The 13,139-nt window shown below is 40.3% G+C and overlaps 1 protein-coding gene across 1 annotated transcript in view; it reads left to right on the plus strand.

Moving 5' to 3' along the window:
• The first annotated feature begins 385 nt into the window (after window positions 1-385).
• LOC125635981 (complement C4-like) overlaps window positions 386-13,139 on the plus strand; it is a 92,869-nt gene continuing 80,115 nt past the window's right edge. Inside the window, exons 1-7 of the mRNA XM_075125639.1 lie at window positions 386-612; window positions 2,068-2,260; window positions 3,746-3,929; window positions 4,676-4,746; window positions 7,863-7,948; window positions 9,343-9,425; window positions 10,371-10,458. Coding sequence (XP_074981740.1) covers window positions 386-612; window positions 2,068-2,260; window positions 3,746-3,929; window positions 4,676-4,746; window positions 7,863-7,948; window positions 9,343-9,425; window positions 10,371-10,458 — 932 coding nt within the window. The remainder of the gene's footprint in view (window positions 613-2,067; window positions 2,261-3,745; window positions 3,930-4,675; window positions 4,747-7,862; window positions 7,949-9,342; window positions 9,426-10,370; window positions 10,459-13,139) is intronic.

The raw sequence follows: 13,139 nt of genomic DNA on the forward strand, positions 1-13,139 counted from the left end.
ACTATTGTACCCCTTTCAGGAGTCTAATTCTCTTGTGTACCCCAAGTTTTACCTCACTTAAAAACAACTTGCTTACAAAAATCAGACATATAAATACAAAAGTGCCACAGCACACTATTACTGAAAAAATGTTCACTTTCTTATTTTTACCATATAATTATAAAATAAATCAATTGGAATGTAAATATTATTCTTACATTTCAGTGTACAGTATATAGAGCAGTATAAGCAAGACATTGTCTGTATGAAACTTTAGTTTGTACTGACTTGGCTAGTGCTTTTTAATGTAACCTGTTGTAAAATTAGGCAAATATCTAGATGAGTTGATGTACCCCCGGAAGACCTGGTTGATGTACCCCTGGTCGAAAACCATTGTCTTAGTGACATGTCCGCTAATCTCACTAACAGTCACTGTCCTGTCAAGGAAATTGAACTGTGCCCTTATAACAATTGTCCAGATTTTGGAGAAAAGAGACTAAAACAAGATGAGATAAAAGAGGATGTGGGCCTCCAGGACATCCGTAAAGTGTGCCCAGGTCCAACTGAATGGATGTCTTTAATTTGTGCCTGCAGCAAACATTTGTTCACATCACAAACCCAGCACATAATCGGGTATGGTTCAATGCAAGCCTCAGGCTTTGCTCAGGAAAAGTCCAGAGTGTGATAGTTGGAGCATTCCAGGCCAGGACGGAGCTGCATTGGAGGAGTTCCATTTTCAACTTTGCTGAGTGATGCCCGTGTTATACGTGGCTGTTTCTCATGTTTCCATAATCCCTACATTCAATCAGTATTGAATTAGTATTGAATCACACGGGAAAGAAACTTTCTTACTAGAACAAAGTTACAGTCCGATAGAAAAAAGCACCGTTTGTTTTATTCCCCACTCAGAATGAAGAATTGGCGTACTGCAATTGTTTTTGTCATGCCACCTTTTCATGAAACTGGTTTTAAGGATTGCATTTTCAGAACTTACACTATTAAAGTAGGCATCATATTATGAGAACTTCCCTCCACATTATTTTAAATGACTAACATTTGAAAATATTGCAGATGCAAAGAATGTGGGCAACAGAGGCTGAATAATAACATGCAAAGTCTTGATTAGGTCTGGAATGCGCATCCCCGGGCTATGTTTTTACATCTCTGGAACCTTCAGTCAGTATTGATTGCATAATATTGAGGGTTATTAATGAGTAACCCTGGGATAGAGACTGATAACTGATGTAGTCTGTGGTCAGCCCCGTTCTAACCACCACCATCTCAAAGGGAGGTTGTTAATGTTCTTCTGATAGATCTTTTTTGCAGCAAGGAAATTTATGTTGCAGAGGTTTTTGATGGAAAGGCTGGTATTTGTGCTGGGCATTTGTGCATTCTTGTGCAATGCAGAACAAGCGCCATCGTAAGTATATTGCTTATTAATTTTCTGCATGACAAATGCCATGGGACAGAAAGCATAGCTGGCTGACCCTCAACTCCCTATCTCCTTCTCATGAAACCCAGATTCTATAGTCTTGTATTGCTAGTATTTTAGGGACATAGGCATCTGGATGAAGATGATCTATAACTCAACATATATAAGATGGAAGTGATACCTGTTGACATATGGAAGCATTTGGCAGAATGGATAGTATAGGGCAGGTATTGGTACCATCAGTTGAAGATACATGTTTTCAAGTATAAAATACACATATTTATACAGTGTTATTAATGCACTGCCTGGTATTACTTCCAGATATGTAGGCGGGAGCCTGTCTAATCTTGCTCTCTATTAAACTGGGCATTGGTAGTCATTATTAGTCTACAAGGTCCACCCTTTCCCCCTTTGCATGTGACATGAATTTGGGGTAGGGCTGGTGTGGTGATTCAGGGTGGCTGAGAATTGTGAGGAAGGGGTTGATTGATTTCTGTTGTATTTATGTCATCGCTGGGTTGGTTTGATCTGTGGGAATTGAGATCTGTTTATTTAAGTGTCTTTTGAAAAGTTTGCACTGGATGGGTGCTTTTTTAGTATCGGTTTTAAAAAAAATCCACATAAGTCAGTAAATAGTCTATTCTATCTGGTTTTAGATTTCTTATTACTGCACCAAATCTGGTACATGTGGGAGAACATGAGACAATAACCGTTCAAGTACATGGAGCACAGAGCTCTGTCAAAGTTACAGCATATTTCAAGGATGAGATAGAAAATGAGCTACTATCAGACATCACTGTCTTTACCCTCAACAAAGAGAACAACTATCAGGAAATGAAAAAAATTATGGTGAGTCAACAATCATGCTAGTAACCAAAAGCTGTCACTTAAAAAGCTGTCTGCAGACATATCATCATGAGCTGGGACTTTGTGAGATCACTGACTAGACGGGGTCAAAGCTCGGATAGGAAAACGTAAGCTCTGTTTGGAGTGGTATTGCCGGTTCAGATGGTGGCACTCTGTTTTCTGAGTCTATACTACTAAAGAAGTGCCCCAGCATGGTTTCAGTGTGCTCTTTGTGATGACAGGTGCTAACTTCTATGCGGTAGGTAGACCCAAGTTCCTGATCACTTTTCATTAATAAAGATTTAGTGACTTTTTCATGAGAATGGGGAATGGAATGTGCCTTGGCAAAGTCACTTCACAGTTCCGTTTAGATAAAGTGGTCTTCTTCAATTTTATTATTGAGGGCTTGTCTAGACTTAAAACACTATGCAGCATAGCTGCACCCTGCAGTTGCACTGCTGTAGTGCTTTAATGTAGACACCACCTATGCCAATGGGAGAGATTCTTCCATCAGCATAGGTAATCTACCTCCCCAAGAGACGGTAGCTAAATTGACAGAAGAATTTTTCCATTGACCTAGCACTGTCTACATGAGGACTTAGGTTGTTTTAACTCCATCACTCAGGGGTGTGGATCTTGCAGACCTCTGAGCAACATGGTTATACTGACCTAATTTTCTCGTGTAGACCAGGCCTAAGACTGTGGTAGCACCCCGAGTGTGATAGGCTCTTTCCATACCTAGGGGAAAGCACATCCTAGGCCTTAGAATGTATGGTCTTCTAATCTAAAAATGTATGCTATTGCTGTGAGCTGGTAAGGAGCTGCTACATTGCACCGCAAAGCCTGCTTACTGTTAATGGCTGTTGAAATGAGTCCTTAAAGTTCAGGAGAGTTGAGATCTGGGGTTTTGTTTTGGCTCATTGTGGAGACAGGGATAAGATGCAAAATTCAGAATTGATCTGAATATCCCTAAAGTTCAGATCAGCAGCTTTGGTTTGAGCTCCTTTCTGGGCAGGACATTTGGTAGCCCTTATTAATATGCATCAGATAAGACTCTAATCACATGCTCAAACGTCGAATAAATAAGGGAATATGGGGTAATATTACAGCTACCAAATGGCATGGTCACAAGAATGTAATATGTATTTAGGATAAAAAGTAATTAGATTTTAATTATATTTAAGTTGAAAGAAGATGTTTTACTCTTCCATAGTTCCATGGCAGAAAATTAGGGAGTGAATTGCATTTCTAATGCCAAAGAAATAATAGTCCCAAAATAGAAATAAATTTGAGTACCATCTGTATAAAAATGATATGAGCCATACAAATGGTATCAACTCTTCAGCTATTTCATGGATACTTCAATCGGATAAACTTCTTACGCCAGATTCTCAGCTGCTCTAAGTTGGCATAGCTCCTTGGAATTCAGTAGAGCTACATTGAATAACACCAGGTGAGGATCTAACACTGTTCTTCCATTATATTCAGGTCAAGCCTGATTTGATGCCTGAAGATATGTTCAAGAAAAGACGAAAACCGTATGTTCTGCTAGTCACTGAAAGCAAGGAGCTTTTTAAGGAACATGCTCAGCACACTCGCATCCTCCTGTCTTCCAAGAAGGGCTACATTTTTATTCAGACAGATAAACCTATATACACACCTAAAACAAAAGGTTAAAAAATAGTACCACCTTTCAGAGATTAAAAAAGCTGTATATCATGTGGTTGCTCTTAGGGAAAAAATTAATCGCAAATTCTTCACTTTGTGGCAAAAACCTCACTACTCCCCTCACCCCTTTGTGGGTCCAGCAGCTACAGCAGACTCTAGGCACTTGTACTTCTGTAGACGCTAGCCTGCTGCATTGTGACTTAGCTCTGTGTAATAGCACAAAAGGATAAAGAATTTTTTGGTTCCCTCTCCTAGCCCTTAGACATTCACCCAGGGCCCAAGTAAAATATGGAACTTCCTCTTCAAGCACACAACAATGACTTTCACCCGAAAAATATTAAAATGCAGGGGGAACACCCTCACAGAGCTTTGTGACACGCAATATGTCCCCTTTTAGTGATTGTGAAGTGACAAAATATGAGATTGGATTAAGTGATAAAACAGGGAGCTCAACATTATACACATTTGAGCTGCAATGGTTAAGTGCCTGTAATGATACTGTAGTGGGACCAGACTTACTCTATCTTTATAAGAGATATTCTTAAAGCAGCAAACACATTTGTTCATATTTATCTTGCGTCATACAGTATAACCTAAAAAAGACAGTGGTGTCTTTTTTTATTATGTTTCTGATTATTTGATTTGCCTTCCTGAATTGATTGACTCAGTTAACAACATGAAACTAGAACTAGAATGTGTATTTTAGAAAGGTAAAATGAAATCCTCAACTTTACCATTTTTGTTATATAGTCAAGTACAGGATCTTTACCTTGGATACTGCAATGAAACCTGCAAATGAGAAGATTCAAGTCATTGTACTAGTGAGTATTTAAACTATGGTAGGTAGTTTTCCAGGAAGTTCAAGAGTGAGATTGGTTCCAATGATGGCTTTTGAGGACGCAGCTGCACTTTTGTTCACAGTTGTGAAAATTTGGTTACAAAATTTTCTAGGGCAGAGGTAGCTTCTGAAACCTCCATCAAGAGTTCCAGTTAACGGATGTGTTTTTGTGGCGTGGGCATTTGTCCATTAAGAACTGAATACAGACCATCAATTTATTCCATGTGGCCACTGGACAGCTATCCAATGGTGACAACTTTCAGTCATTATTAGGGCTGTTGATTAATTGCAGTTAACTCACGCAATTAACTAAAAAAAAATTAATCACGATTAAAAAAAATCATGATTAATTGCAGTTTTAATCACACTAATGACAATAGAATACCAATTGAAATTTATTAAATATTTTGGATGTTTTTCTACATTTTCATATATATATTATATTGTGTATTGTAATTGAAATCAAAGTGTATATTATTTTTGATTATAAATATTTGCACTGTAAAAATGATAAACAGAAGAAATAGTACTTTTCAATTCACCTCAGACAAGTACTGTAGTGCAATCTCGTTGTTGTGAAAGTGCAATTTACGTATGTAGAATTTTTTTGCTACATAACTGCACTCAAAAACGAAACAATATAAAACTTCAGAGCCTACAAGTCCGCTCAGTCCTACTTCTTGTTCAGCCAGTCGCTAAGACAAACAAGTTTGTTTACATTTACAGGAGATAATGCTGCCCTCTTCTTATTTACAGTGTCACCAGAAAGTGAGAACAGGCATTTGCATGGCACTTTTGTAGCCAGCATTGCAAAGTATTTACGTGCCAGATATGCTAAACATTTGTATGCCCCTTTGTCAAGGTTCCTCCCCCACTCTGAACGCTAGGGTACAGATGTGGGGACCTGCATGAAAACCTCCTAAGCTTATCTTTACCAGCTTAGGTCAAAACTTCCCCAAGGTACAAAATATTCCACCCGTTGTCCTTGGATTGGCCGCTACCACCACCAAACAAATACTGGTTACTGGGGAAGAGCTGTTTGGAAATGTCTTTCCCCCCAAAATACTTCCCAAAACCTTGCACCCCACTTCCTGGACAAGGTTTGGTAAAAAGCCTCACCAATTTGCATAGGTGACTACAGACCCAGACCCTTGGATCTTAAGAACAATGAACAATCCTCCCAACACTTGCACCCCCCCCCCCTTTCTTGGGAAATGTTGGATAAAAAGCCTCACCAATTTGCATAGGTGACCACAGACCCAAACCCTTGGAGCTGAGAACAATGAAAAAGCATTCAGTTTTCTTACAAGAAGACTTTTAATAGAAATAGGAGTAAATAGAAGTAAAGAAATCCCTCTGTAAAATCAGGATGGTAGATACCTTACAGGGTAATTAGATTCAAAACATAGAGAATCCCTCTAGGCAAAACCTTAAGTTACAAAAAAGATACACAGACAGAAATAGTTATTCTATTCAGCACAATTCTTTTCTCAGCCATTTAAAGAAATCATAATCTAATGCATACCTAGCTAGATTACTTACTAAAAGTTCTAAGACTCCATTCCTGTTCTATCCCCGACAAAAGCAGCATATAGACAGACAGAGACCCTTTGTTTCTCTCCCTCCTCCCATCTTTTGAAAGTATCTTGTCTCCTCATTGGTTATTTTGGTCAGGTGCCAGCGAGGTTACCTTTAGCTACTTAACCCTTTACAGGTGAGAGGAGTTTTCCTGGCCAGGAGGGATTTTAAAGGGGTTTACCCTTCCCTTTATATTTATGACACCCTTCGTGCTTCGGCCACCATTCCAGAGGACATGTTTCCATGCTGATGATGCTCATTAAATAAATAATGTGTTAATTAAATTTGTGACTGAACTCCTTAGGGAGAATTGTATGTCCCCTGCTCTGTTTTACCCACATTCTGCCATATATTTCATGGTATAGCTGTCTTGGATGATGACCCAGCACATGTTCATATTAAGAACACTTTCACTGCAAATTTGACAAAACTCAAAGAAGATACCAATGTGAAATTTCTAAAGATAGCTACAGCACTCAACCCAAGATTTAAGAATCTGAAGTGCCTTCCAAAATCTGAGAGGGATAAGGTATGGAATATGCTTTCAGAAGTCTTAAAAGAGCAACACTCTGATGCGGAAACTACAGAACTTGAATCACCAAAAAAAGAAAATCAACCTTCTGGTGGTGGCATCTGACTGAGATGATGAAAATGAACATGCATCGGTCCGCAGTGCTTTGGATTATTATCGAGCAGAACCCATCATCAGCATGGACACATGTCCCCTGGAATGGTGGTTGAAGCATGAAGGGACATATGAATCTTTAGCGCATGTGGCATATAAATGTCTTGCGACGCCGCTACAACAGTGCCATGAGAATGCCTGTTCTCGCTTTCAAGTGACATTGTAAACAAGAAGCAGGCAGCGTTATCTCCTGTAAATGTAAACTAACTTGTTTGTCTGAGTGATTGGCTGAACAAGAAGTAGAACTGAGTGGACTTGCGGGCTCTAAAATTTTCAATGTGATTAATTTTTTTTAATCGCTCGACAGCCCTAGTATTACCAGATTGGTTCAGACTTGAACCTGTAAGTAGATGAGAAAGGCTCTGTTAGTTTCCCATCCAGGTCTCATGAGGGGGATTGTTTAAAAGTATATCCTTAAATATAAGGTAAAGAACAATAATTATATTAAGACATGCAGCATATGGTTGTTTCGGTCGCCTACGACTAGTTCTGTGCACCATCATGTTGGAACCTTGGGTCCAATTTCTTCCTTCCTTCCTAGGTCAGAAAGGGCAGGGAGGACTGTCAGGGCAATTTACTGTGTCACTTAGCAGTAATTCTTCCAGTCAGAGGAGGAGTCGTGTATACGGGCTGTGAAGAGAATCTGATATAGTCCTTCTTGGTCTAAAGTGGAGTATGGAGGTAGGGCAGAAAAGTGGAATCCTAAAGAAAGGAAAAATTAGAGCAATCTTGCTTTTTCCCCTCCTCAGGATCTAGATGCAAACTTCAGCTCATGACACAAATGTTTCATTCTGCGGGTATGAGCTGTATCTTTGTTTTTGTTTTTTCCTTGATAGAATTCAAAAGGAATGGTGGTTAAAAAATCAGCGTTGCAGACAAAACCAATGACCAGTGGAAGTTTTGTGATACCTGACATTGCAGAGTAAGTTACTGTGGCATAATCTTCAGTGTTTCAACATATCAAAATTACTACTATTATTATTTAGGAGCATCAGAAATTTCTTCAAACTAAAAGTGGCTAGAGAGATACACAGTCTCATTTTGGGAACAATTTTCCATTTCTCACCAAGTATTGTTTAATTTTGTCATCGTTTGTTAGAGCAGGAAGAGGAATATAGGACGGTGTGTTACAAACTGCCCTTTCCCCCGTGAAATTCAGACAAGATCAAGTGGATTTTAACCATTTATTGAAAACTACAGTAGGATCTAAATATGTACTTGTAGGCTACAATTACAGCAAGTAAGGAAACTCTCACTCCCTGCTGGGTCTAGCTGGGCATATCAGCTACAGGCAAATGAACCCTTTTCTCTATCTAGAGTCTGTCATGCCTCCATCACACAGCACACGGAGAAGCTCTTAACACACCCATATATAGCCTCGGCTACTCATGCACTCTGTCACATGCACATACACAGCATGTCTATACATGCCTAGCCATGGCTCCCCCTACTGCTGGAAAACATGAAACACATACTAAAAAGATAAACCTTAAAAACAAGATGGGTAAAGGTTCCTCACCCTGGGGACACAGAGTGGGGCACTACAGTCCCGTAATGGGTGAAGGAGATGTTTCTGCTTTGATTACATTCAAGCACAGCTATGGCATCCTTTTAGAAAATGGCAGGAAATGATTGCCCAGTCATGTGTGGCCCTGAGATCCTTGTGGAAGACACCTTGATCCTTACAAGAGCCAGCTCAACTGCTTAGTGCTTATATGGTGCTGCTATCTGTATTCCAAATTATTAAGGCCCCAATTCAGCAAACTGCTTAATTGTAATCATGTGCTTAAATCTATCCCTCTTTAGTATAGCACTTATGTTTAAGCATTTGTTTAGTACATGCTTGAATCCCATTGACTTCAGTGAGACTTAAGCATGCGCTTAAAGTTAAAGGTGCTTAAATGCTATGCTGAATTATTTAGAGCTCATAGCATGAAGATTGCCTCTTGCGAATATATTGTGACTGTCTTCTTCATATAGCTTTTTAGCGGGTAATCTGTGTTCCACATAGTTTGCAACATGGTAATTTATTGGCTTGTTCCTCATACTCTCCAAAGTGCCTATTTCAATCCAGACTGCAATGCTTCAGAGAGACATTTATGGGCTCCCCAGCAGTAAAGGGAAAATAAAATGAAGGAAATTCATTGTTAGGGGGAGAAAACAAAGGAAGGAAGCAGAGACTGGTGTTTGGTTTCAAGTGCTGGGGTTTGTTTTTTTTCCTTATTCTATTTAGCAATACATTAAATATGTTTAAATTGCTTTGAAAATCTATTGAGTAAGAGAAACTTTCCCCTTTCTATTTAATCTGAACACTAGTCCTGGAAACTGGAAAATTCTGGCCTGGTTTGATGAGTATGAGATGTCCAATAGTTCAGCTGAATTTGAAGTTAAAAATTATGGTAAGCTAATGTTTAATTTGGAGTATGAGTACTTGAAGTTCTGACTATATCTCAGCGAAGTATCTGGTTGAGCTTAGATATTAGATCTTCTAGATAACTGAGGGCCAAATGGGCTTGATAGGCAGTGACCCAAGTAGGAGGTGGTGTTAACCTTTCTTCAAGCAGCACTTGTGGGATTATACCTCAAGGAGGTGTAATCTCTCGCTGAGTTCCCTGGTGCATATGGTAGCACGCAGTCTCCACCATCCATTAAGATGATGATGGTTACTCACCCCAGTATGTCTGAATTGCTGTGTGGGCCAGTGCAGTGTGTATGTGTGTGTGTTGGGGGGCAGTGATGGGAGGTAGCAGGGTAATGGCTCTACCCCTTCTAGAGTGCCTTGGGCTCAAATTGATTCACGGAGAAACAGTCTCGACACTTGGCTGAGCCAATCCATATGCAAGGTGCTTGAATTGGGAAGAATTTGCACCCTCTCATCCCTAGGCACCCATGTAGGGGCCAATCATGATCTGACCCTTAGTGAACTGGAGCATTTTATAATGAATGTACTTTGGTGAGGAACAGCTGACTCTAAGGGTATCATTCAGCCAGCAGGCCTGATTCTGATCTCACATATATTTTACATATGTGAAATATCATTGACTTCAGTGGATATAAATCAGTATTTGTGAGATCAGGCTCCTGTCCAGAGTCTATCTGTCTCTATGCCATTGTAATATAGCTCCAACTATTGGTTAGCAAGAGGGCTATCAAAGACTGCTCTGCCTTTGCCTAAAGCTTAAATGGAGACTTCAACTTTCTCTGCACACCTCTCAGTACAGGAACAAAGAGCTGCCAATTTTTCCAAAGCCTTGTGCATTACAAACTCTCAGAAGTTGAAGGCACATTTGAAATGTGAACTTTTTTAGATGTGATCTTTATTTTTTTGTGTTCTTTTTGTGCAGAGCTTCCATCTTTTGAAGTCAAACTTATCCCATTTGAGCCATACTACCATATTTGGAACAAGACCTTTACATTTGATATTTATGCAATGTAAGTATATTTTAATGGTGTCTTTTTTATGAGGCTTGGGGATAAGAAAAAGTGAACTCAGTCATTTCCTCCAATCCTTGTAATTAATAATTAAATTAATCCATAAGACAGGAGATGCAGTTCAATTGTTGGCAAATGCATCTTTTGGGGTCCCAAGTTTGAAGACTGAATGCTTTCAAGCCATACGAGATGTCAAAATGCACTGGTTTCAGTGTCTTGACAGAACTAATAATTGTACATTGCTTAATTTGACCATTTAAATAACCAAATTTTTTTTTAAAATGTTTGTTTTCTAGTTTAGATGCTTAGATACTAGGTTGATGAGGGCCACATAGGTACCTAAATAGACAGATATTAGATTTTTTACATAGTTATGGATCATATATCTATCATATATGTCTCATAATTCTTGTTTCTGTGTACATGCTGCAGGTCATCTAACATCTGATCCTGTATAATAGAAATCAGTTGGAGACTTTCCATTAACTTTAGTGGGAGCAGGCTCTGGTTTTTCTCAAGCATTTCTCCTTCAATCTTCCATATTCTGGTCCTTTCTCTCAGTCTCTTCTTTCTTGAAACATTGCTGTGAAATGCTGCTTCTGTGCTAATGAGATGCAGTCTGATAAAGAAAGAAACAGGGCTTTGTGCCTTTCTTTATGAGCTATAGAAGAGATGAAGATGAGAGAGAATTTATTTCTGGGTTGATAGATCAACAGGTCCCTACAACAACCAGGGATAATTATTTTTAATTAAATGAAGAACCAGCAAATATAAGAGCAACATTCTAAAGCCCCGTAACTTATGATTTATACAGAGATGGACCTCAGCTGTTAGTTCAGACCCAAATCTGAACTTTTCCCAAAGCTCGGTGTTTGGATCTCGTGGCTTGATTTGGGCCAACTTCTAATTTTAGAATAATGATATCAACCTTAAGTCCCCTCCAATAAGCAAAGAGTGATCATGAGGAAAAAAGATGAGCAATGTTTGCTATTTATTTAAAAATAAGTAGCATTAATACAGTTTTAGACATTATGTTCTCATGCACAGATTTCAAGTGGAGACTGGCACAACCAAGAGCAGTTACCAAAACCCTGAAAATTCAGTGATGTTCAGAGAAATGGTTCTGTTTTTAGGCCATCTGTCATCTGAATTGGAAATGCTGGTCCTACATTAGCAGTTACTGTAGGGTTGATCCTTTATGCAGAGAGTCTCAGAAATGTGGTGTTTCTTTACTTGCTATATCAATCTTAGGCACGTATATGCTCCATCACTGTAGTATATGAGAACCTCATAATTTTAGGACCCCTGTGAGGTAGAGCAGTGTAGCAGGGTCGGCACCCACCTCTCACGAGTGCCCCCTCTGGTTGGGTGTGTCCGCAGTCTTTAAACCAGTCCAGCCCTGGTATGGGGCTGTATCCCCAGTGCTTCCTCCCTGGAGACACTATTTTCCTGTGGCCCTCCACAGGCTCAGTCCCTACTAAGTGTCCACAGCCGGACGGGAGCTCCTTCATTGCTCCCCCAGTCCCTGCTAGCGAACTGTCTTTGGCTCAGAACTAGCAGCCAGCCAGAAGCCTCTCGCTCCCCTGAGTCCCTGCCATCCGTTGTGCTGCAGTTCCCTCCGCCAGGCAGGTATTCAGTTGTTTCTTTTCCAGCTTCTAGCAGCAACTAACTGCTGCTATGTTCTGCAGCTCCATTTATATGGCCCTCCTGGGGCCTGACTGGCTGCTTCCCCCCTGCAGCCACTCTAGCCTGCTTGGAAGAGCTCTCCACTGCTCCTTTCCTGGGATGGGTGTGGCAGAACTCTGAGGCCTCCAGCAGGGGGCCTTTGGGCCTAGTCCACCCCATCACTGGCAGTGTCACAGTTCCAGGGTAACTGCATCTGTATTCCCTGTCTGTGAGTCTGTGATCCCTCAAGGGCACCCACTTAAAGTTTCTGTCTCCCACCGTCACCTCTTTTGTGTGAAGATCTGCATGTGTCTCCCTTCTGATCAGGGTTTTAAGGCTGCACAGCCTCCTGCCTTACATTGTGATATTCCCAGCAAGCCAGTCTGCCTCAAGGCCAGCATCTGTGCTTTGCTTTCTCTCTGAGGGCTGTGACCAGTGTATTGCCAGCAGTTATAGGTTACCACGCAGCTACTTCTAGGCAAGATATTTATTCTTAAGATGAAAGCATTAGAGAGAAAACGTATTAAAATTACAAAAGCTCCAATGTGCATGCTCAAAACTTACGAGAAGTCACCCATCGGTCTTCTGGGCCCAAGTAGGCCAAAGTCTTTCCAACCCTTTTTCAAGATGAGATCCTTGCACAGGTTCAGAGAGAAGGCCCCGTGTGAGTTCAAGCTAATCCTTTTGTACTAAAAACCCTTTCTTTGTTTCCTTGTCTCTGGAAAACCCAGTCTGAACCAGTATATATGAGACTCTCCAGGGTAGTACATCTCTATGGTTGTTTAGTCTCAATGACTCACCTTAATCACTCCCCACTGTTTTTTGGTTCCTGTAAAATATGTGGTAACCCTGCCCCACGGAGTAGTACACAATGATACAGAATCCGTACAGACTGAATAGAGTGACCCCACAGATTCTGCATGGGGTTGCAATATCATTCACAGGCAGTGCTATGGGCCCCTTTTTACAGATGAGGAACTGAGGCGCAGAGGCCAGATCTCCACTACAAAGTTATG

The sequence above is a fragment of the Caretta caretta genome, chromosome 1, assembly GCF_965140235.1.
Source record: "Caretta caretta isolate rCarCar2 chromosome 1, rCarCar1.hap1, whole genome shotgun sequence".
Taxonomy (NCBI): domain Eukaryota; kingdom Metazoa; phylum Chordata; order Testudines; family Cheloniidae; genus Caretta; species Caretta caretta.